The following is a 23,718-nucleotide window of genomic DNA, read 5'->3' as shown; positions in this document are numbered from 1 at the left end:
CAGATTTTAAGAGCTATGATTTCTTCACCCAAAGTTACCAAACCTAAAGTTTTCCTACTAGATGTATATGACTATATATCTAACAACAACTGTTTGAGTTTTTTCTTTAGTTCTGCAGCATTTTATTGGCCTACACAGTGAAAACTCCCCTGTGTATGTGAATGAGATGAAATACTTTATTTCCATCCAACCAAGAAAGCCATGATTTCATGGTAGGAGGACAGATTCTTTTGCAGATCAGTATTATTTATAACTCCTACATGAAAGTGTGAGTCTATGACTGCACCACAGATATGCCCTTCCGTTCATAATGCTTCCTAATGTACTCAGTGATGGCGCTCTCATGATTAAGCTCTTTCCTGAACAACATAATATAACACTTGGGAGCCAAGTGACAGCCGAGAACGCTGAAGCATGAAGTGAGGATGGCTGCACTTTGTACGGCAGGTTTGTATTTCCCTGTTAAGGTCAGATAAATTGGGAGGAAGATAATCCAGATGACCACAAACAGCAGCATACTGATGGTGATTAAAGATGCATTTTTGTACAAATCCGGCAACTGTCTACCTTTGAATGCGAACACCAAACAAATAAAGCCCAAGAAAGCGTTGTAGGCTAACATTGCTATAAAGTATTCATGGGATTGTGTCTCACACTGCTGCAGAATGGTCTCTTTCCCTGGCATCTCTTTAGGAATTGGTGGATTTACAATCAGCCATGAGACAGACAGGGCCAGCTGGATCCCAGAGACAATAGTAACTACCAACAGTGGCTTATTCAGCTTCTTTATCCAAGACCCTACGTTAAGGTTAAAGTTGAAAGCTACCAAGATCTGAAGCAAGTTAGCTAGAATGCAAGAGATACAAAGGGTGAAGGATACACCAAAGAGAGGCACACCTACACAGTGAATCTTCTCAGTAGGTTTGCCTATGAAGGTGAATGTAAGACAGAAGCCAGCCACCAAGGAAAAAAGCTCCAGAAAACACAAATAACCTCCAACTGCCTTTACAATGGGAGTTTTAAGATATACTGCAAACAGAACAGCAAACACAACGGTAGTAATGATCCCAATGACTGCAAGGGAGCTGAGAATGACTGAGAAGGGATCGGTCCAGAGGAGAAATTCATCCGTTTTGTTGAAACACTGATCCCTCTGTTCAGCAATTGAATATTGGTTGTCAGTGCAGCTCTTGCATGCTGAACCTGCAGAGGAAATACAAACATAAATAGCATAAGGGAAGAGGAAAATGTTTTATTACTCAATGTAAAGATTAAAATCCTTTGATAAGGAGCAAGGGGGGAAACCCCTGCATTACAAAAAATGTGCTTTTACGTGTGGAGGGACCAAACTACATCATCACAGAGCAGCAGCGTGAGAGATCAGAGGATATTTGCAAATTAATGCAAAACTGGCTTTGGATATTTTGGGAGAGAAGACAGACAAGAGTATATGCGTCTAATATGTGTTCATCTAATAAGTACAACAGTTATTCCATTTTTAGTATACAAACTTTTTAAATTCCCGAGCTCCGTGTCAGTGACAGTCAAAAAAACAACTCCAGAAAATCAAACAAGAAGCATCTCTTTTTCACATGACTGTAAGTGTAAAACAGGTGCATTACAAGGTTTTCAGTCAGATTTTGTAAAGTGTATCTACCTTAACATGAGGTCAAATGTTTTAGTTTAATATGTATTATTTAATCTTTGTCATTTATTTTATGAGATTTAAGTGTTCGCAGAAATAGATCTAAGTATGCTAAAGTTGTTTTAAGTTATTGTTATCCTTTCTTTGGAACAAGCTGCCTTTTGATTATCTGTCAATAGATTTGAAAACAGACCTTTTTATCCACACTTATTAAGTGTTTTTTATTTTGGTATGTTTTGTTTTGTTTGTTTGGTTTTTAATTATATTTTGTTGTTTTTGCCACCTTAAGGGATTGTAAACCTACATGTTTTTTTTGTTTTTTTTTTTATATTTTTGTCTTCTGTTAAATGCATTAAGTTTAGATGTAAAGAAGTGTTAAATCTAAATAAAGTTGCCATTTCCAGAATAAACTATTTCGTATAACTTGTCCACAAGCTGAAATACAAATTTTCTGTTTGAATTAGCTTTCATATTTGAATTTTTTTAGCAAAAACTTTCTTATCTAAAACTTAATATGGAAATAAACTCTTCAGCTGTCACTGAATAATATTTGTTTGCTACATTACTATCAGAATGAGCTGCTGAAGTGCATACAATCAATTTTTGCCTGTATAATTGAACTTTATCAATATTTGTAATAAAAGATTTACCATTTCCAGGGGAAAACGTGCCATCAGCACATGAAACGCAAACTTTACAACAGACTTTTCTCTTCGTTAGTTCTTGTCCTGGATCACATGTTTTCGCACAGTTATATGCTGAGCCCTATGGAGGAAACAGTACACATACATGATGCTCATAAATTATTATGGGTAATAAATGAATGTTGAAATTGAATCTCACCGTCTGATTTATCAAGTGTACAAGAGACTCTGGGACTTTTGTCATTTTTCCATTCGGAAGGTATTCTCCAATAGTTTGTATTTGTACACCCATGTTGAATTCAGACATATTCCAGTATACAATATCGTATCCCAAACTGGGATCTCCATCACTATTAAAAAAGATACGTGTGGTTCCCACAGTAAAGTTTACTTTCTGGATTTCTGAGAGAAGCTGTGAAAACAATATGAACATAAATCAACCAAGACACTTGTTTAAACTGTACAAAATACAAAGAATAAAGAGAACTTTTAAGGGGGTATGTGTTGGACTGTTTCTTTGTTGGAAGTGATGACTTGCGCAATCCTACACCATGAAGACATTACCCATAAAATGAGAAATTATTAAAACATTACACACAAAAACAGGGCAAGCTGTCACTTTTGTAAACTGTTGGCATTTCCACAGTTATATTATATTTTAAGCCAAGGTCATCAACTCCTGGTCCAAGTATTATACTTTGACATAAAAAAAACTTGGTAAATGTCTTAAATTAATGAACAGCAAAACAACAACAACAACAAAACAATTAAAAAACATATTTCCTGTACCTCTGATGCTGTGAATTTGGAGCTACGTTCACAATGATGGTCGTCACACTTAAGCAAGTGTCTGAGCCCCTCACCAATGACTTGAACAGCTAAATAGATATTGTAAGATTCTTCCTTGTCAATGCAATTAGCCAAGAAGCTTGTTCCCAGACATTGATTAGATTCCAGCTGATAGTTTAGCGAGCAATTATTTGCTTTTACTTCTTCAGACTGATTTGAACAAAGTGGATGCTGCCTCAGATAATATTCGACAAAGGCGTTTTTTTGAGTTCCATTAAAAATCGACATGACGTAGTCTTTAAAGCCAGGCACCTCATTCTGCTTAAATATGAACCCAAAAACTTGTCCGGCAAGTTGGATGTCTGGAATTGCAAAGATCTTTGGAGAGCTAGACCATGTATCACTTGCAATCCAAGTTCTGTTGAATTTATGTTTAATCGCTCCTTTCAGGATGATTTCAACATTAATCTCCTTTGTGAAGAGGATGATGGCTTCAGCGGAGGAGTTTTTGATTTTTTCCAGTAGTTCAGTCAGCTCAGTTTGGGTCTTAGCACTATTTATATTAAAATCAGCAGACAAGATGTGAACAAATTCACTGCAGATATTGGTTTTGCTGAAAGTTTTCACAAGGCTATCACTACCATACTTCCCGTACTCATCATCACTTCCCACAATAATCACTGTTTGCCAATAAAATGTCTTCACCAGCTCAACCATACCCCTCGTCTGATATTCATCACTAGGCACTGTTCGTAGAAATGTAGGGAACTTGTACTTCCTGCTTAGCAGCTCACTAGTCGATCCATAACTAATCTGTTAAAAGACATAAAATAGGTAAATTCACCAATATTCATACCAGGTTAGATTCTCATATTTCTGAGGTTTGTAGTGCAGTATCAGATAAAGAAAGAACCAACCTGGGCAACTGAAGACAGAGCAACAAGTCGTGCAACAGCTATAGATGCTTCTGAGGTCCTCTCACCGATCACCACCTTGGTTTCGGGTTCAGGTAACTTGGACTGAGCATCTGCTGGCACTAAACAGCTTTCTGGGTCTGACTGATTCTTCAGCAGCTGGAGAGTCGCTCTCAAGGCGAGGCCGACATCTCCACAAGTGTCATAGATGTCGTATCCTATGGTGATGTTAGGTAGGTTGATTTCTCTGAGGGCGTATATCATCACTTGACTACGGAGGAACATTTGTATGTCATAGCTGCAAAAATGGACAGAATACAGATTAAATTCATGAATCATTTATTCACAGTAATGAGCCGATGAACTAAGGCAGTACTTACTCCTGACAGAAGAGAGGTCCAGAAGTGTCAGTCCTATTGGTTTTTAAGTGAATGGGGAAAAGTCCTCCAATGATGATATTCCCAGGATAGTATACACGTAGGAGACCATTCTCTCCTAAACAGGAATGAAACACACTCATGACAAATAGCTGTATGAAGAACATTGTGGATCCGCAGAGATACAGATGTGCATTAGTTGTTTCTGGTGAGTATAAACTGGCCCACAAACACTAGCTGTTATAAACTTCCCCTCATGGATTATTTGCATGGTCAAACAGAGTCTTTGTAACTCTATGCAAAACAGTCTGTCTTCCTTAATTCTTCCCAATACGAAAACACAGAGATGATTTGAATCACTCATAGAAAAGGACTTATTCGTGAACAGGCCTGAGTAACGGTTTAATTGTTTTTAGATGACAGAAAATAAGCGATGTTAAGGCTCGATGTCAAGGATTACTCTCTACTTTCTATCAGCCGCAGTTGGTTTTGGCTGACAATGACTAAGTGGTGAGTCAGGCTGCTGCTACTGACAGGGTCACCTATTATGTGCCAAAGGTTAGATGTTAACCTGAACTTTGGTCCTTTTATGTTTTTAAAAGATTCTTAAACAAACAAATAAATAAAAGCTTCATACAAAGAAAATCCAGTAATTCAAATGCTGTTGTTAAACTATGGGGTTATAATTATAATTCAACAATGAACTGTTCACTTTGGATTGTATCAACCATAAAATGATTTTTACATTTAAGTCATACAGAATAGATATCAAAGCCTTAAACAGGCTGACTTCTGCTAAATGGGTCAAACTGGGCAGAAAGTATACAAACACATAACATCCTTATAGAATCTGATGTAACACTATAGATCAACTTACCTCAGAATATATAAAGCATATAAACATATATACAAACATTCTATCAACATGTTGGAACTGGAATTCCAACATGGTGATAGAACCAGACATGTGTCAAGTTAATCTGGCTGTAGGCTATGGCACTTGGAGCTAGTTTGAGTGCACACAGAGTAAACTGCACGCTTTAGTCATGAGGCTAAATCACAGAAATCAGAGGGGAATGATAACGTAGACAAGATTCACCAGATCGTTGACTTTTGGTGACTCATTGTGACATTTATGAGGTCAACTCGTGCATGAGAACAACACCAGGTAAACTCACGACAGTATTAAATATTTTACTGTCCAAGTGCAATAAGAGTGATGGACCGTGTCACAAATGTCACAGATCAAATGAATGAATGACCCTTTATTTATCACTTAAAATTGGACTTAGCAAAATTGGACCCCTTCCGACCATACATACATTACAGAAACATCACATTGGGGAGACGGGTCAGAACAGGTAGCTTTTAGAAAAATAAACAATGAAATGTGCAACACAATAGGGGAGAGGAGGAGAAAAAAAGAGAACTCTACCCATCAGTTTGAGAACAGAAAACAAAAACTCCTCAGCACAAAAAGCACATGGATCTTCACACCTTTACGCCATTAAAAAAACACACATGACAAGCAACAGGGGTGGGTATGGGGTATGTGAGTGAGCCGGTGTAGACAGCAGCATCCAGTCCTGCAGCAGCTCTCTGCTGGTCCAGTTGACCTGCCGACTGCATAGGAAAGGAGCAAGCATTGAACACTCTTCCAGCCGGGGAAATTGGCACGGGGCATTGCTGTCCTGGGGATAGCAAAGCAATCCCCAGGACGGCAATTCCTATAAGCACTGTGCATATAGGAGCTACTGTGTAGAGGTCTGGGGAAACACATAAAAGTAATACACAAAAAATAACTATAATACAGAAAAGGACCATTAGATTAATATATAGTGTGGGGTACAGGGACCATACAAATGCACTCTTTCTCAAAATGCAAGCTTTTAAATTCCAAGAATTGGTGAAGTTTAAAACGGGGCCAATAATACATAAAGTAAGAAATAAAATGCTTCCAAAAGAAATTTGTAAATTGTTTCTAGAAAAAAAGGTGAGTATACCTTACGTTGTTAATGGAATTTAAAAGTACAAAGTGCTAGAACAACTTTTAAAATTATGTCTATCTCAATAGCAGGAGTTAAATTATGGAAATAGATAAATAGAATATAAAAAAACTAATTTTAAACAAATATAAGAATGAAGAAAATGGGGTTAACCCAGGACGGTAGTGGTGTTCTTTTTTTATTTTTTCATAAATTGTGAATCTGCAAATTTACTTAGTTTATTTCTTGTTTTTGTTTTATGTATGTAAGTTTGTTTTGTTTTTCTTTTGCTTTATATGTTGTTTAATTTAAGACTAAAAGAAAATTAAATGAGTGAGAGGTAAAACTTGAGGGGGTAGAGCCAAATAATTCTGCCTACGCCTTTTCAAACAAAAAACTGGAATGGTATTTTTTAATGATTTTGAATGTACATGTTTGAAATAAAAATGAACTGAACTGAGCTGATGCCGAAAGAAGACAGTTGACCAAAAAGCTCGGTGATAGGAAAGTTGGTTGATTTATTTCGTAAGAACTAGGGAAGTGAAAGTTATCTGGCCATTTATTTTTTAAGGCACACTCATTTGAATTATTTGTTGACATTTCAGTCCCCACTCCACACCAGTTGATGGCGGTAATGCACCATTTAGCTGTTTGCCAATAAACAATATAAAGAGGAAGGTCGTCCATCACCCCTTTCCGATACCAAGTAAAATTCAGGGTAGTATCGATGATACTGATCTGATACCGATACTTTGTACAAAAACATGTTTTATTTATTGTATCTTTTATTGTATCTCAAATTCAAGTGTCGTAATGATTACAGGACATCAGATTACTTGTTCTTATCACTTAATAATGCAGAATTCATCATATAAAAATAAAAAAACTGAAGTTGTGCACTATTTGAACACCTTGCCTGCCTGCAGCACTAAAGGACTCCGTGAGAGACGTCTGTCTCGCCCTAGCAGCACCTGTTCCTTTCCTCCACTTCAGTTCGCCTCAACATACGCTCATCATATGCTGTGATATGATTTACTCTGAGGTGTTTGACAAGGTTAGTGGTTTTGCCACAACACCTCACTTTCTTGCCACATGTATTGCAAACCACGTCTCGGCTGTAAAATACGTCCGCACACAACTCCAATTACGCTGAGCCATTGTTGTGAGTGCATACACCAGGGGCTGGGACACATTTATACAGCCGTATTTTGCACATGACTATGAAAGGCGTAAAAGGAAGTAGTTCCTTCCAATGTAGACAATGCAAATAATATAGTTTCTTTCCACTGTGTTCCTGTTAATGATAAACTACAAATTTACCCTAAATTCCTAAAATATCGATATTTTAATGTGAGAATCGATTCTAGAACATAAATGATTGGTATCGGAAGAATCAATATTTCAGTATCGATCCGCACATCACTACTGAATGCTAGTGCAGCTGTCCGCTGAGCTCTGTTTTGATGACGACAGTTTCTGTGCCAAGAGTTTTTGCTCACTTAATCAGTATCAAGTAAAAGAGGGTGATTTTCCAGACTTCCTTGGTTATTCGGTTCGCTACATCCTCTTATTCAGAATTTCCACTATCGTTTATGTTCGCGGCCCGCTTGCCACCTCTAGCTGGTAAGTTTTTCCTTCCCTCTGTCTAACTCTAGGGTTACAGTATAAAACTCTCTCTGTGGTGATTTAGCGCTATATAAATAATAAATAAACTGAATTCAACTACTCTCTTCTGTATTTGCACGATGGGATGTTTTATCCCCAGCAACACAGGCAAGACTGTCAATTTTGGGTGGCTTGAATGAAAGTCAGTTTAATTCATAGCAACAAGTTGAAACGTTAGTAGTGAATAACATACTTCTGACTTGTTGGAGCTAAATCTGCTGACAGTCTGCTCAGACTGATGAACCCAGATTTCTCATGATAAAGGAAAGTTTATCTAGTAGTTTTCTAACACTCACTCAACACAGTAGTACAGGCTGTTGAGACTGACCTGATTTTAGTTAATTTATTCAAAGCACCTGAGCTGATTTCCTGATTAGTGTGTGATGTCACGGGAGGGGGCGTGGTCATAATTTTTGGTCGAGCCGCCATCTTAGTAGGCCAAACAAAGGGCTACAAGAGCTAAAGCACACGGAAACATCAGCTATGGCTCGTACTTGCCGTGTTGTCAGATGCAGTTTTAGATGCACGATCGGGAAGGGAATACGCTAGAAAATGGGCTCTCTTTTTATCGTTTCCCCTCCTGGAAGCAACGCGAGGGATTTCATGTATCTTATGTTACCAGACGAAGACGTCAGGCTTGGATAACAGCGGTGAGACGAGCTGATATCGAGTTCTCTGCCACCAGTATTTTTGTTGGTGTGCTCCCGAAATTTTTATTCTGGTAAGTTCTAAAGAAATTCATATTGCTCTTTGTTGGCTTTTAATTTTATTTTCAATGCGCCGAGGTCATAGAAAATTAGAACAAACATCCTAATGTGTGATGCAGCAGAACTGTGTTCTGTTTATGGAGTAGCTTATCGGTGACAACTCCAGAGTAGCAAGTGGAATTTGCCTTTTTTGCGGACGGCTCCTTTTGCCTTTCACTGCAGACGGTGTGTTTCTGTTTTCATCTAGCGCATTTTTTTTTGGCAGCTGCTGAGGAGAAGTCAAGTGGCCAGAGGTGCTGCTGGTTGATTCGAGTCCACGTTAGTGCACACAAAGTAAACTGCACGCTGTAGTTGTGAAGCAAAAACGCTGAAATCGGAGTAATAAAACGTAGGAGGGGAACGATAATGACGACAAGAGTCTCCCAATCGTGTCCTGTGAACAACATCAGCGTGGTGTTAATTGTTTGCTGTTTTGGCAATCGCGTGGCGCATGAGAATATCACCAGCTAAACTCGTGACATTTTTAAACATTTTGTTGTTCAACAGCATCAAGACAGACGGAGTGTGTTTGAGATAACCTCACAAGTGTCACAGATGACACATTTGGTGTTTATTTGCTGGTTTGTCGGTAGCAGCTCCTGAAACGCAAGTGTGCCACACATCTGTTCGACCAAATCCAGTTAATCTGCGAAGCCAGATCTGGGCCGATGGTGCAGTCCAGTACTTCAGCTAGAATGAAAAAGACACACAGCTGGAGTTATTCTGTGTCTTTATGCTGCACAGCTGTTTCTTCTTCTCACACACACACACACTGTAGGCTGAAGCTGCAGTTTGATCCAGACATGGAACTAATGAGGGCAGAAAGACAGAAAAAAGAAATTGCCTTAGAAAACCTAAGCATAGTGTACTAAAGACTGCTAAGTTAGACCAACCTATTCATTGTGAGTACTCAGTGGAACCTGAAATGTTTGTCAGTGGGACAACTCACTCAGGAAATGCCAGGTTGTTCTTAGCACTAAATTATGAAACAACTTGTATCAACTTGCTCTTTTTTAGTTTGCTGACATACAATCACATTATTTTATCATCCTTGAACATTGAGATTTCTACTGCCTACAGTATTTATGTTAAGTGTTGTAAGTATGATTCAAAAAGAATAATCTCGAACCACCTAGGCTGTTTTAAAATAGTTGACCGTGTACGGTTACATAAGCGTTTCTCAGCAAACGGATTCGATTCTGATCAAATATGTTTGCAGTTCAATTAAAAATGGATCCAACTGATGATCATTATTGTTCAGTAGCAGACAGTAACTGCAAAACTGAGTCATTGTGTATGCTGATCAATGGTTTGTGTCTTCACGCCAAAGTAAAGAAGAGCAGCAGCTCGCAGGAGAAGGAGGAGCCTGTGCTGACCCATCATCTTCCCTGCCACATCTGGCAGAGGACAGAGGCATTCTACAGCAGAAGAGGTGGGTGTAGCTACTTGTAGTGCCCGGCAGGTGCGGGGGTGCAGGACGTACGGGAGGGGTGGGCGGGCGGGCATGTGGTGGGCCGAGCGGGCGGGTAGTGTGTGCGGTTGAGTAGTACGGGCTGTTGACAGGTGGAGGACGGGCATCTTGCCCTCACCTCCATGCTTGTCCTGTCCACCGTTTGTGCCACTTTTCCGTGCAAGCTGCTCTTCTGTTCGTGCCGCTCCTCCGTCCGTTCCGCCCCCCGGTCCATCCTGCCCCTTCGTCCATACGTATCACACTTCCGACCGTGCGTACCGTCCTTCGTATGTTCCGTTCTTCCGTGCGTGTAGTAGCTGCACCCACTCAGAGGGGTCTCTGACTTGCTGTTTTTTTTTTTTTTCTCATCCACACAGATTCTGATGACGAACAGCCTCCAAGAAAAGGTTTCTCCAGGACCCTCATGAAAGTACCAGGTATAGAATATTTTAATGTTTAGTGTGTGTGTGTGAGAGAACAGAAAAATTAAGATCTCATCAGACACCGTCACTTCCTGTAATAGTGTCTGGGACAAGAAAATGTTAAAGGCAATGTCTAATACCCAGTAGAAAAAGCCCAATAAACAAGGATTGTTTTCAGTTGACAACATTGTTATACCTCTCTGACCTGTCTTCGCCATGTGATGTTTTTGTGTAATGTATGTATGGTCGGAGGGTAAGATGGCGCCGCCATTGCGTGCAATAGGTCGGCAGCCTTAACATGAAATTTCCCCTTGTGGGACTAATAAAGGTATATCAAATCAAATCAAATAGTCATTCAATAATAATCATTAATCAGTCAAATATTATGAACGCAAAGAACTGGTTTAAAAAACTAAAGGAAGGAACAGCAATTAGTTCTGATCTTATCTGCTTAAAAAAATCCAGAAACGATGGGGAAAAAGAGAAGAAATACTCCACAATAAACTTAGTTTTAAATGGTTGCTGTTAGCATTTGCACACATTTAATAAAATAAATCATGTGCATTTAAATGAATGGTATATTTATGGTTTTGGAAAGTAAACTTGAACATGACAAGAACAGCAACAAAAAAAAAAGAAGAGTTTAAGTCACCTCCGCAGTCACCACATATAAATACAATAGGACATCTTTGGGATTTTGTTAAACAGGAAATTCACATCATGTTGACACATCTGCAAAAGTTACATGATGCTGCCAAGTTCTCTGGGGAATATTTCCTTGGTGAATTTGTGCAATTAAGTATTGAGGCAGTAAGGGAGGATTCAGGCTCACCTGGTCCAGCCCTAACTATATGCTTTAAGAAATAACCATGTTCATCTCTCCAGTGGTGACATAGATAGAGGCCAAGTGTCAGAGATCACCTGCCTGATTCAGTTCCCTTTTTATAAAGAGATATTTTTACCAACTGTATTTGAATAATATGCAAAATGCATTTTATTTGCATTGTAAATATTTTTTGCTGTATTGAGGCAGTTCTGAAAGCAAAAGAGGTCCAACCAGTATTAGCAAGCTGTACTCAGAGAGCATATTGTACATTTATTTTATAACATTTATAATGTGCTTAAATGGTTGTAAATGAGAACACTTGGTTTTAGTTGTTTTTTTCCCTGATTTTAAAAAAAGCATCTATGTCATTAAGCTGATAAAAGGAAAAAAAATGGTATTTTGTCCGAGGCCTTTTTCTTCTTTAGCATTTTGTCCCTTACAGAAAGAGTTCATGCAAAACATTGAAAAGTACTTCTGGGTATTTGTTTCACTTTAATCATGCATTTCCATCCAGGAATTAATTTCCATCTAGGGAGTGGTCCAGGGTGACAATGTCTCGATTCACAGGGCACGGTGTTTACAATGTCCATGAATGGTTTATTCACTGAGTTCGGGGACTAGTGCCAAGTTAAGTAACAAGGACACCTGCTATACCTTCTCCCTTTCATGCAAGCTCAGCATGCTGTGACTGAATGACACACGCACATTGCCTTTTTTATTTTACAGATTGCACATCCTTGATTCCTCTTTTTGACCCGTCTCCTTGCATTTCAGAGCCTCCTGCAGAGATGGAAGTAGAGGAGGTGAGGAAGATATCCTACAAGAGGACTTGAGGAAACAGGCATTTAACAAAATGAGGCATCTTTGCTTTGTAGCTTCATTTCTAAGTGTTGTCAGTTCAATATGACGTTTGGCACAGCTGTACCATAAACTGTGTTCTTATAACCCAACAACACCTATAGTTGGCATTTGTTGTTAAAGAAGTAACAGTTCTCCAAAGTCACATTGTATGTATAAACATACGTAAAGTGACCACAATTAGAATCATAATCAAAACACCAAAGTATTGTATATATTTAATTCAATTCAATTCAATTTATATAGCACCAAATCAGAACAACAGTCACCTCAAAGTGCTTTATATTGTAAGGTAGGCCCTACAATAATACATACAGAGAAAAACCCAACAATCAAATGACCCCCTACGCGCGAGCACTTTGTTTTTTTTTTGTGTTTTTTGCCTGTCCTGTTTGGTTCTTTTGCCATCAGAATTATTGTCTAAAGGCGAAGAAAGATGCCCAACGGATTTACTTTACCAAATGGACCCTCCCAGCCTTGCCGTAATGGTCTATTTGATTCACCTTTTATTGTTTATTTTATTTTTTATTTTCACTTGCTAGATACGGGACAGACTTGAATGATGAAAAGAGAAGGGAGAAAGAAAGAGGGAAAGAAAAACAGCGGAGACGAGGGACGGGGATAAAGGACAAAAACCAACAAAATAAGCAGACAAAAAATACATATATCAATCACCTGGATCACCTGTTGAGAATGAAAAAAGAAAACAAGCAGAAGAAAATGAGAGCAATAGAATAAACAACATCATGATTATCTATGTGAATATTCCCCATGTGATGTTTTTGTGTAATGTATGTATGGTCAGAGGGTAAGATGGCGCTTATTAAACATTAAACATTATTGTGCAGCACGTAAGATCGACAGCGCACAGTGTGCTTTGAGGTAGAAGCCAAAAAGGGTGTCGTTAGTATCTGTGAGCACCCGTGTGTACACCTGTGAGCATGAACGTGCTTGTTTTTCAAAGGTTCCTTCATGTAATGATCTGCTAGAGGGTGTGGGGAGCCACAGCCCTGTCCTCCAGGGCATGAAGCAGGTATGGAGGAGATCAAGACTCCAGACATCCAGAGGCCCTCAGAACACAAAAGACCAAGGAAGACCAACAGAGGGGTAGCCGCGTCACTATCCCAGAAAGAGCTGACGAGAGTCCCAGATGAGGGGTCACTCAGCAGCCGCGCTTTGCAAACGCCTGGAAGAATTGGTTGAGCTGCTCATAATCACAGGTCTCTGTCAAGCTTGTCAACACCTCCTTTACAAAACATGCATCGTTTAAAGCACCACTGGTTGGATCTAGGATTAGATCAGCCTTCTGCGATGGTGAAAGAACGTCCAGAACTGCCAGCTATGGATACAAAAAAGTAGAATTCATGAAATGCATGTCTTTTGTATAATTTCCAGAATTTTGCTTTGCGATTCTCAAGAAAGACAGGAAGAGTAATGTAAAGCTTACCGTAGAGATGTTGAAGTCTTTGAAGTCAGAGTATGATGTATATTGGATCAATGGACCCAGATTTGCTTTAACCCATTGGGCATCACTCTCATTTTGTTGCCTGCAAGCTAAGGCATGCAAACAAAAGTTATGATTTGCTCAATTTAGGAAGGTTTCTGACAGGTAGACATGAAAGAATTTGTGGGCAAGTTTTTTATCTGAGTGCTTTTCAAGACATTTCACATTGGAAAGCACATAACGCACCCTATGTCTGCCCTACCTGGCTCATTGATGGCATTTTCAGCATTTCTTAGGTAGCCCAGCAGACCATGTGTGATCTCTTGCCGTCTGTACAGTGGCATCTCCTGGATAACTAAAGCCAACCCACTCACACTGCAACAGTTGAAAGAAAGCGTTCTCATGCTGCTCTTTGTCACTATTGTCATTTTCATTTACAACAAAATCTTGATTGCTCCAAGAAAGCTACTCACATGACTTGGTAGTTTGTGCAGCTGATTTTTGTGGTTGTGTTTATGAGCATTTCTGGAGTAAAACTGGCAAGGATATGAATCAGTTTCACATGGAACCAAAGTTTATAGTCGTTTGTCGTGAAAGTGGAGAAATGTGGACTGATGATGATGAAGGTCATATTCATGATCCGATCTCTCACAACAGGCTGGAAATGTGGGGTCTGTCATATTAAAGTGGAAAAAGACATAAGCAAAGGTGAGATTGCATGTTGGAAGTACACCCATACAACATGGCACAAAGGCTGTAACCATTTGTTTTCTAAGATACAATAGCCAACAAAGGATGTAGCGGTTGAGACCAATGTTTTATTCTGTGTTTACTTGTGGAATCAAATAGCCGCATTGTTTTCCTTCACCCTTTTAGGACGCTAGCCTACCTGTCCATTGGCTCTCAGCTGTGTCAGGAATTCATCCACATTTTTTAGAGCGTCGCCCTGTTCAAGTTGTTCAAACACAAGATCAATAAAATCTGTGCTATTTGAGGCTCCAGAGCTCAGTAGCAGCTGTGCCACCTCAGAGGGATTGAGCGTTGACAACAATCCAGCCTACAACAGGGAATCAACATAATATCAGACAGCAGTAATGACCAATGCTGTGGGTAAAGGATTACATTTTGCAACCAAAGAAAGTGTGCTATATGATTTGCTTGTATTTTTGATATGGCAAAATAAACTCCTGTGTTTGTCTTCTTAAGTCTACAATTTTGTTTTCCTGTTCTTAAGGGAGGACTAGAAGTGAAATGTAGGGCTTACCGTAGAGATGTTGAAGTCTTTGAGGTCAGAGTATGATGTATATTGGACGAATGGACCCAGATTTGCTTTAACCCATTGGGCATCACTCTCATTTTGTTGCCTGCAAGCTAAGGCATGCAAACAAAAGTTAGGATGTGCTCAATTTAGGAAGGTTTCTGACAGGTAGACATGAAAGAATTTGTGGGCAAGTTTTTTGTCTGAGTGCTTTTCAAGACATTTCACACTGGAAAGCACATAACGCACCCTATGTCTGCCCTACCTGGCTTATTGATGTCATTTTCAGCATTTCTTAGATAGCCCAGCAGAGCATGTGTGATCTCTTGCCGTCTGTACAGTGGCATCTCCTGGATAACTAAAGCCAAACTGCTCACACTGCAACAGTTGAAAGAAAACATTGTTATGCTGTTCTTTCTCACTATTGTCATTTTCATTTGCAACAAAATCTTGATTGCTCCAAGAAAGCTACTCACATGACTTGGTAGTTCATGCAGCTGATTTTTGTGGTTGTGTTTATGAGCATTTCTGGAGTGAAACTGGCAAGGACAGGAATCAGTTTCACATGGAACCAAAGTTCATAGTCGTTTGTCGTGAAAGTGGAGAAATGTGGACTGATGACGATGAAGGTCGTATTCATGATCCGATCTCTCACAACAGGCTGGAAAATTGGCATCTGTGAAATTGAGGTGGAAAAGAAATTAAGCAATACAGAGACTGCATGTTGCAAATTTACTCATACAACATGGCACAAAGGCTGCAAGCAATTCTTTTCTATGATAGACTCCTTGAAGACTTGTGTAGCGGTTTAGCAAATGTGTTATTCTGTCTTATCGTGCTGGAATAAAACACCAGGATTGTTCTCCTTCACCCTTTTAGAAGCCTAGCATACCTGTCCATTGGCTGTCAGTTGTGTGAGGAATCCATCCACATTTTTTAGAGCGTTGCCCTCTTGCAGTCGGTCAAACACACGATCAATCAAATCTGTTTTATTGGAGGCTCCCAAACTCAGTACCAGCTGTGCCACCTGAGAAAGACTTAGGACTGACAACAATTCAGCCTACAAAAGAGAACCAGCATAATATCAGACAGCAGTCATGGAAAGGTTCTGGGTAAAAGAATTTTGTTTACAGGAAGATGTACATCTGCAGTTGGCACTCACAGCGGACAAATTAGGATTGAAGGCTACCAAGTCCTGCACAGTTGCAAAATCAGAGAAGTCGCCAAGGTTTGCCTTTAGCCACGCTTGGCTCCCTGTGATAGATGAGACACAGCCAGGATCTGCAGAAAAAGCAAGAACGTTATTGACAGGGTAATATACCACATGTGTTCATGGAAAAACCAAAGTGAGCTTGAGTTTCTCCTTTTACCTGTTGAGTCATTTCTTGACAAGAACGGTTTGATGAAGTGAGTGAAGACTGCTTGCTGTGTGTCTCTGTCCATGGATGCCTTTTGGCTTCCAAATGCCTGAATGCTACATTTGAGAGAAAGCTTTCAACATCTAAACTTCTAGTCAACTGCAAGTTTGCAGAATAGAGCAATATGTCTCATATTTACTTACACAGTCTGGTATGTCTGGCAGCTGAAGTTTTTGGAGCTAAGGCAAAACAGGAAGTTGAAAGATGGAACGGCCAGAAACGGACGGATCTTTGTCTTGAACCAGCTGGTAATGAACTCCTCACTCTGTAGTTGTGCCTGGCTGAAGTTGTCAATTCTCACTTCTCCAAGAGCCTCGAGCACATTTGACGAGGTCGGGTAGGTGTTGTTGCTGGCCTTGAATTGGCAGAAAAATTGTTGTAGCTGGACCCAAACTTCACGCAGGGAAACGGCAATATTGTGAAAATGTGATTTTGTACTTACCATGTTAGCAAATGTCTCAAGGGCCTGGTCCAGTGCAGCAGAGGCTTTTTGGAAGAAAAGCTTCCAGACTTCTACTGGGTATATGTTTTGGCTTTTCAGTGTGCAGTTCAGCAGTGTGACCAAGTTGCTGGATGTGAGATAGGGAGCCTTGAAAAAGAAAATTGACAAAGAATACAGCCATTTCGTCAGAGCTCATGGAGATTTGTCTCAGGACCATAATGGGGCAAAATCCATGCTCTGTTTTTGGAGGTTAAAAAGGAATCTTACAGAGGAACAGGCATGTTCTGTGATGGTGAAATTGCACAGGGCTGCCGAGGAATTGCCAGCCGACAGGATTTGTTCAAGTTTTGAACTGTGGAAAAAACACAATAAATTGAAATCCAATGTCCCCTTAATTACACTGTGTTAACAAATTTTACCTGGACAGAATCAACATTGAACAAAACGGCATTTCACCCACCCATCAACTCCATCACAAATGAGATTCACTGTGAAAAGAGAATGGTTGTGTGTCAGATAATAGTCCTTCAGAATGCATTTATATCCTTAGAGTTGAAATGTCTACTTTTAGACAGACTTACCATGAACTGGGGTCACCTTGCACTGAAGACAAAGAAAATATAATTGTTAGTATAGTGGAAACATCTTCTTCAAGTGTAAATACCTTGAGTTTGTCACAGTTGGCCCAATTAGTGTGCCAAACCTGGATCAAATATTGGATAACCCATGTAAGACACCCTCCCACACCCGCCCACCCACCCCCCAAAAAACGAATCTTACCACAAAGGAAGCTGGAACTGAGCAGCCTGTTTGAGAAGAAAAAGAAAGGAAATAAATCAATGGAGTAGTCATTACAGTGCTGGTACTGGGCTTTTGAGAAAAGTTTAGTCAGGAAAGCCTATTTGCCACATACGTGGGAATGTGTCCTGGAGGTACTGCTTGCTTGATCTCACGCCCTGTGAAAGGCCCAGTGGCAATGCTGCCAAACTCTGCGCAAGACCATCGTATCTAAAGAAAGAAAAGATTTCATTGTGACTTGTCAGGAGCCTCAGCTTGGCATTGTGCACACCCAAATGTCTAACTGTGGATATCAGAAATATCTTACATAGCCTCGTAGGATTCACAGGTGATGTTACTGGGGATCACCCGCAAGCTGCTAGAAAGGATGCTCGCCATCACAGGAACCAAATAAACCTGGAACCACTGTTGATAGTCTTCTGGCTGAAAGTCTTTAAGCTGAGGAGCAAGGGCTTTCAAGGTCAGGTTCAAAATGGTGTCTCGCACATCTGGATTTTGGATGAGGGTGACATTTCTCTGAAAAGAGAAGGGAATCATAATAAGGTCAGAGAGGAAGTCCTGAAGTCTTTGTGGAAATGCGGAGGTGAGGGGGAGCTTATCTAAACTAAATCTTTGTACTTCTGTACAGCAGGGATGCCTCAAGGCATGAAGCATATCAGAAATGGATCATTTTGAGTTAAACACTTGAGCAGGTTTATGAAAGAACACTGTTAACATTTGTTGATGTTTGCGCTGAGGTAAGGTTACCAATGAGAATTCACCTGCTTGTTGATGTTTGCAAACGCCTGGAAGAATTGGTTGAGCTGCTCATAATCACTGGTCTCTGTCAAGCTTGTCAACACCTCCCTAACAACATTTGCATTGTTTAAAGCACCACTGTTTGGATCTAGGATTAGATCAGCCTTCTGCGATGGTGAAAGAACGTCCAGAACTGCCAGCTATGGATACAAAAAAGTAGAATTCATGAAATGCATGTCTTTTGTATAATTTCCAGAATTTTGCTTTGCTATTCTCAAGAAAGACAGGAAGAGTAATATGAAGATTACCGTAGATATGTTGAAGTCTTTGAGGTCAGAGTATGATGTATATTGGACGAATGGACCCAGATTTGCTTTAACCCATTGGGCATCACTCTCATTTTGTTGCCTGCAAACTAAGGCATGCAAACAAAAGTTAGGATGTGCTCAATTTAGGAAGGTTTCTGACAGGTAGACATGAAAGAATTTGTGGGTAAGTTTTTTGTCTGAGTGCTTTTTAAGACATTTCACACTGGAAAGCACATAACGCACCCTATGTCTGCCCTACCTGGCTCATTGATGGCATTTTCAGCATTTCTTAGGTAGCCCAGCAGACCATGTGTGATCTCTTGCCGTCTGTACAGTGGCATCTCCTGGATAACTAAAGCCAACCCACTCACACTGCAACAGTTGAAAGAAAACGTTCTCATGCTGTTCTTTGTCACTATTGTCATTTTCTGTTACACCAAAATCTTGATTGCTCCAAGAAAGCTACTCACATGACTTGGTAGTTTGTGCAGCTGATTTTTGTGGTTGTGTTTATGAGCATTTCTGGAGTAAAACTGGCAAGGATATGAATCAGTTTCACATGGAACCAAAGTTTATAGTCGTTTGTCGTGAAAGTGGAGAAATGTGGACTGATGATGATGAAGGTCATATTCATGATCCGATCTCTCACAACAGGCTGGAAATATGGGGTCTGTCATATTAAAGTGGAAAAAGACATAAGCAAAGGTGAGATTGCATGTTGGAAGTACACCCATACAACATGGTGCAAAGGCTGTAACCATTTGTTTTCTAAGATACAATAGCCAACAATGGATGTAGCGGTTGAGACCGATGTTTTATTCTGTGTTTACTTCTGGAATCAAATATCCGCATATTCGTCCTTCACCCTTTTAGGAGGCTAGCCTACCTGTCCATTGGCTGTCAGCTGTGTCAGGAATTCATCCACATTTTTTAGAGCGTCTCCCTGTTCAAGTTGTTCAAACACAAGATCAATAAAATCTGTGTCATTTGAGGCTCCAGAGCTCAGTAGCAGCTGTGCCACCTCAGAGGGATTGAGCGTTGACAACAATCCAGCCTACAACAGGGAATCAACATAATATCAGACAGCAGTAATGACCAATGCTGTGGGTAAAGGATTACAGTTTGCAATCAAAGAAAGTGTGCTGTATGATTTGCTTGTATTTTTGATATGGCAAAATAAACTCCTGTGTTTGTCTTCTTAAGTCTACAATTTTGTTTTCCTGTTCTTAAGGGAGGACTAGAAGTGCAATGTAGGGCTTACCGTAGAGATGTTGAAGTCTTTGAGGTCAGAGTACGCTGTATATTGGACAAATGGACCCAGATTTGCTTTAACCCATTGGGCATCACTCTCATTTTGTTGCCTGCAAGCTAAGGCATGCAAACAAAAGTTAGAATGTGCTCAATTTAGGAAGGTTTCTGACAGGTAGACATGAAAGAATTTGTGGGCAAGATTTTTGTCTGAGTGCTTTTCAAGACATTTCACACTGGAAAGCACATAACGCACCCTATGTCTGCCCTACCTGGCTCATTGATGGCATTTTCAGCATTTCTTAGATAGCCCAGCAGACCATGTGTGATCTCTTGCCGTCTGTACAGTGGCATCTCCTGGATAACTAAAGCCAACCCCCTCACACTGCAACAGTTGAAAAAAAACGTTCTCATGCTGTTCTTTGTCACTATTGTCATTTTCTGTTACACCAAAATCTTGATTGCTCCAAGAAAGCTACTCACATGACTTGGTAGTTTGTGCAGCTGATTTTTGTGGTTGTGTTTATGAGCATTTCTGGAGTAAAACTGGCAAGGACAGGAATCAGTTTCACATGGAACCAAAGTTCATAGTCGTTTGTCGTGAAAGTGGAGAAATGTGGACTGATGATGATGAAGGTCATATTCATGATCCGATCTCTCACAACAGGCTGGAAATGTGGGGTCTGTCATATTAAAGTGGAAAAAGACATAAGCAAAGGTGAGATTGCATGTTGGAAGTACACCCATACAACAAGGTACAAAGGCTGTAACCATTTGTTTTCTAAGATACAATAGCCAACAATGGATGTAGCGGTTGAGACCGATGTTTTATTCTGTATTTACTTCTGGAATCAAATATCCGCATTGTCGTCCTTCACCCTTTTAGGAGGCTAGCCTACCTGTCCATTGGCTCTCAGCTGTGTCAGGAATTCATCCACATTTTTTAGAGCGTTGCCCTGTTCAAGTTGTTCAAACACAAGATCAATAAAATCTGTGTCATTTGAGGCTCCAGAGCTCAGTAGCAGCTGTGCCACCTCAGAGGGATTGAGCGTTGACAACAATCCAGCCTACAACAGGGAATCAACATAATATCAGACAGCAGTAATGACCAATTCTGTGGGTAAAGGATTACAGTTTGCAACCAAAGAAAGTGTGCTATATGATTTGCTTGTATTTTTGATATGGCAAAATAAACTCCTGTGTTTGTCTTCTTAAGTCTACAATTTTGTTTTCCTGTTCTTAAGGGAGGACTAGAAGTGCAATGTAGGGCTTACCGTAGAGATGTTGAAGTCTTTGAGGTCAGAGTACGCTGTATATTGGACAAATTGACCCAGATTTGCTTTAACCCATTGGGCATCACTCTCATTTTGTTGCCTGCAAGCTAAGGCATGCAAACAAAAGTTAGAATGTGCTCAATTTAGGAAGGTTTTTGACAGGTACACATGAAAGAATTTGTGGGCAAGATTTTTGTCTGAGTGCTTTTCAAGACATTTCACACTGGAAAGCACATAACGCACCCTATGTCTGCCCTACCTGGCTCATTGATGGCATTTCTTAGATAGCCCAGCAGACCATGTGTGATCTCTTGCCGTCTGTACAGTGGCATCTCCTGGATAACTAAAGCCAAACTACTCACACTGCAACAGTTGAAAGAAAACATTGTTATGCTGTTCTTTCTCACTATTGTCATTTTCATTTGCAACAAAATCTTGATTGCTCCAAGAAAGCTACTCACATGACTTGGTAGTTCATGCAGCTGATTTTTGTGGTTGTGTTTATGAGCATTTCTGGAGTGAAACTGGCAAGGACAGGAATCAGTTTCACATGGAACCAAAGTTCATAGTCGTTTGTCGTGAAAGTGGAGAAATGTGGACTGATGACGATGAAGGTCGTATTCATGATCCGATCTCTCACAACAGGCTGGAAAATTGGCATCTGTGAAATTGAGGTGGAAAAGAAATTAAGCAATACAGAGACTGCATGTTGCAAATTTACTCATGCAACATGGCACAAAGGCTGCAAGCAATTCTTTTCTATGATAGACTCCTTGAAGACTTGTGTAGCAGTTTAGCAAATGTCTTATTCTGTCTTATCGTGCTGGAATAAAACACCAGGATTGTCCTCCTTCACCCTTTTAGAAGCCTAGCATACCTGTCCATTGGCTGTCAGTTGTGTGAGGAATCCATCCACATTTTTTAGAGCGTTGCCCTGTTGCAGTCGCTCAAACACACGATCAATCAAATCTGTTTTATTGGAGGCTCCCAAACTCAGTACCAGCTGTGCCACCTGAGAAAGACTTAGGACTGACAACAATTCAGCCTACAAAAGAGAACCAGCATAATATCAGACAGCAGTCATGGAAAGGTTCTGGGTAAAAGAATTTTGTTTACAGGAAGATGTACATCTGCAGTTGGCACTCACAGCGGACAAATTAGGATTGAAGGCTACCAAGTCCTGCACAGTTGCAAAATCAGAGAAGTCGCCAAGGTTTGCCTTTAGCCACGCTTGGCTCCCTGTGATAGATGAGACACAGCCAGGATCTGCAGAAAAAGCAAGAACGTTATTGACAGGGTAATATACCACATGTTGTCATGGAAAAACCAAAGTGAGCTTGAGTTTCTCCTTTTACCTGTTGAGTCATTTCTTGACAAGAACGGTTTGATGAAGTGAGTGAAGACTGCTTGCTGTGTGTCTCTGTCCATGGATGCCTTTTGGCTTCCAAATGCCTGAATGCTACATTTGAGAGAAAGCTTTCAACATCTAAACTTCTAGTCAACTGCAAGTTTGCAGAATAGAGCAATATGTCTCATATTTACTTACACAGTCTGGTATGTCTGGCAGCTGAAGTTTTTGGAGCTAAGGCAAAACAGGAAGTTGAAAGATGGAACGGCCAGAAACGGACGGATCTTTGTCTTGAACCAGCTGGTAATGAACTCCTCACTCTGTAGTTGTGCCTGGCTGAAGTTGTCAATTCTCACTTCTCCAAGAGCCTCGAGCACATTTGACGAGGTCGGGTAGGTGTTGTTGCTGGCCTTGAATTGGCAGAAAAATTGTTGTAGCTGGACCCAAACTTCACGCAGGGAAACGGCAATATTGTGAAAATGTGATTTTGTACTTACCATGTTAGCAAATGTCTCAAGGGCCTGGTCCAGTGCAGCAGAGGCTTTTTGGAAGAAAAGCTTCCAGACTTCTACTGGGTATATGTTTTGGCTTTTCAGTGTGCAGTTCAGCAGTGTGACCAAGTTGCTGGATGTGAGATAGGGAGCCTTGAAAAAGAAAATTGACAAAGAATACAGCCATTTCGTCAGAGCTCATGGAGATTTGTCTCAGGACCATAATGGGGCAAAATCCATGCTCTGTTTTTGGAGGTTAAAAAGGAATCTTACAGAGGAACAGGCATGTTCTGTGATGGTGAAATTGCACAGGGCTGCCGAGGAATTGCCAGCCGACAGGATTTGTTCAAGTTTTGAACTGTGGAAAAAACACAATAAATTGAAATCCAATGTCCCCTTAATTACACTGTGTTAACAAATTTTACCTAGACAGAATCAACATTGAACAAAACGGCATTTCACCCACCCATCAACTCCATCACAAATGAGATTCACTGTGAAAAGAGAATGGTTGTGTGTCAGATAATAGTCCTTCAGAATGCATTTATATCCTTAGAGTTGAAATGTCTACTTTTAGACAGACTTACCATGAACTGGGGTCACCTTGCACTGAAGACAAAGAAAATATAA

The 23,718-nt window shown here is 40.2% G+C and overlaps 3 protein-coding genes across 7 annotated transcripts in view; 1 reads left to right on the top strand and 2 right to left on the bottom strand.

Annotated features, from left to right (window-relative positions):
* Positions 1-274: 274 nt before the first annotated feature.
* LOC102798557 (G protein-coupled receptor family C group 6 member A-like) lies at positions 275-4,536 on the bottom strand. The gene is made up of 6 exons (XM_035911405.2): positions 4,373-4,536; positions 3,996-4,290; positions 3,079-3,891; positions 2,489-2,701; positions 2,296-2,410; positions 275-1,203 (listed from the first exon to the last, which is right to left on the bottom strand). Exons 1-6 carry the CDS (start codon positions 4,534-4,536, stop codon positions 275-277), a joined length of 2,529 nt encoding a protein of 842 aa, XP_035767298.2.
* Positions 4,537-8,448: 3,912 nt separating this feature from the next.
* Positions 8,449-19,650, top strand: LOC102789032 (uncharacterized). 5 transcript variants are annotated; one of them, XR_015716961.1, is made up of 7 exons: positions 8,449-8,740; positions 10,096-10,197; positions 10,593-10,652; positions 11,978-12,266; positions 13,286-13,541; positions 14,423-14,473; positions 19,601-19,650. XR_015716961.1 is itself a non-coding variant. In XM_087832903.1 (3 exons), exons 1-3 carry the CDS (start codon positions 9,975-9,977, stop codon positions 12,294-12,296), a joined length of 342 nt encoding a protein of 113 aa, XP_087689029.1. In that variant the 3' UTR covers positions 12,297-12,456. The 5 variants fall into 5 exon arrangements, 1 of the variants encoding a protein (XP_087689029.1); XR_015716960.1 differs by lacking the exons at positions 13,286-13,541; positions 14,423-14,473; positions 19,601-19,650 and having other exon boundaries at positions 11,978-12,456; XR_015716962.1 differs by lacking the exons at positions 10,096-10,197; positions 13,286-13,541; positions 14,423-14,473; positions 19,601-19,650 and having other exon boundaries at positions 12,031-12,456.
* Positions 12,690-23,718, bottom strand: part of LOC148097172 (uncharacterized) — a 27,384-nt gene continuing 16,355 nt past the window's right edge. The window contains exons 45-79 of the mRNA XM_087832902.1: positions 23,676-23,697; positions 23,555-23,582; positions 23,362-23,446; positions 23,095-23,241; positions 22,796-23,007; positions 22,605-22,708; positions 22,397-22,515; positions 22,127-22,294; positions 21,711-21,910; positions 21,509-21,612; positions 21,250-21,356; positions 20,875-21,042; positions 19,198-19,397; positions 18,987-19,099; positions 18,728-18,834; positions 18,443-18,619; positions 17,989-18,197; positions 17,797-17,891; positions 17,664-17,689; positions 17,465-17,486; positions 17,344-17,371; positions 17,151-17,235; positions 16,884-17,030; positions 16,585-16,796; positions 16,394-16,497; positions 16,186-16,304; positions 15,916-16,083; positions 15,500-15,699; positions 15,289-15,401; positions 15,030-15,136; positions 14,655-14,822; positions 14,239-14,438; positions 14,028-14,140; positions 13,769-13,875; positions 12,690-13,660 (exon numbers count right to left, since the gene is read on the bottom strand). Of these exons, the coding sequence (XP_087689028.1) occupies positions 13,484-13,660; positions 13,769-13,875; positions 14,028-14,140; positions 14,239-14,438; positions 14,655-14,822; positions 15,030-15,136; positions 15,289-15,401; positions 15,500-15,699; positions 15,916-16,083; positions 16,186-16,304; positions 16,394-16,497; positions 16,585-16,796; positions 16,884-17,030; positions 17,151-17,235; positions 17,344-17,371; positions 17,465-17,486; positions 17,664-17,689; positions 17,797-17,891; positions 17,989-18,197; positions 18,443-18,619; positions 18,728-18,834; positions 18,987-19,099; positions 19,198-19,397; positions 20,875-21,042; positions 21,250-21,356; positions 21,509-21,612; positions 21,711-21,910; positions 22,127-22,294; positions 22,397-22,515; positions 22,605-22,708; positions 22,796-23,007; positions 23,095-23,241; positions 23,362-23,446; positions 23,555-23,582; positions 23,676-23,697 (4,461 nt within the window). The 3' untranslated portion in view covers positions 12,690-13,483. The remainder of the gene's footprint in view (positions 13,661-13,768; positions 13,876-14,027; positions 14,141-14,238; positions 14,439-14,654; positions 14,823-15,029; positions 15,137-15,288; positions 15,402-15,499; positions 15,700-15,915; positions 16,084-16,185; positions 16,305-16,393; positions 16,498-16,584; positions 16,797-16,883; positions 17,031-17,150; positions 17,236-17,343; positions 17,372-17,464; positions 17,487-17,663; positions 17,690-17,796; positions 17,892-17,988; positions 18,198-18,442; positions 18,620-18,727; positions 18,835-18,986; positions 19,100-19,197; positions 19,398-20,874; positions 21,043-21,249; positions 21,357-21,508; positions 21,613-21,710; positions 21,911-22,126; positions 22,295-22,396; positions 22,516-22,604; positions 22,709-22,795; positions 23,008-23,094; positions 23,242-23,361; positions 23,447-23,554; positions 23,583-23,675; positions 23,698-23,718) is intronic.

The sequence above is a fragment of the Neolamprologus brichardi genome, chromosome 19, assembly GCF_056152115.1.
Source record: "Neolamprologus brichardi isolate AB-2024 chromosome 19, ASM5615211v1, whole genome shotgun sequence".
Lineage (NCBI taxonomy): Eukaryota > Metazoa > Chordata > Actinopteri > Cichliformes > Cichlidae > Neolamprologus > Neolamprologus brichardi.
The sequence above is the reverse complement of the archived record's forward strand: the minus strand, read 5'-3'. Positions and strand labels throughout refer to the sequence as shown.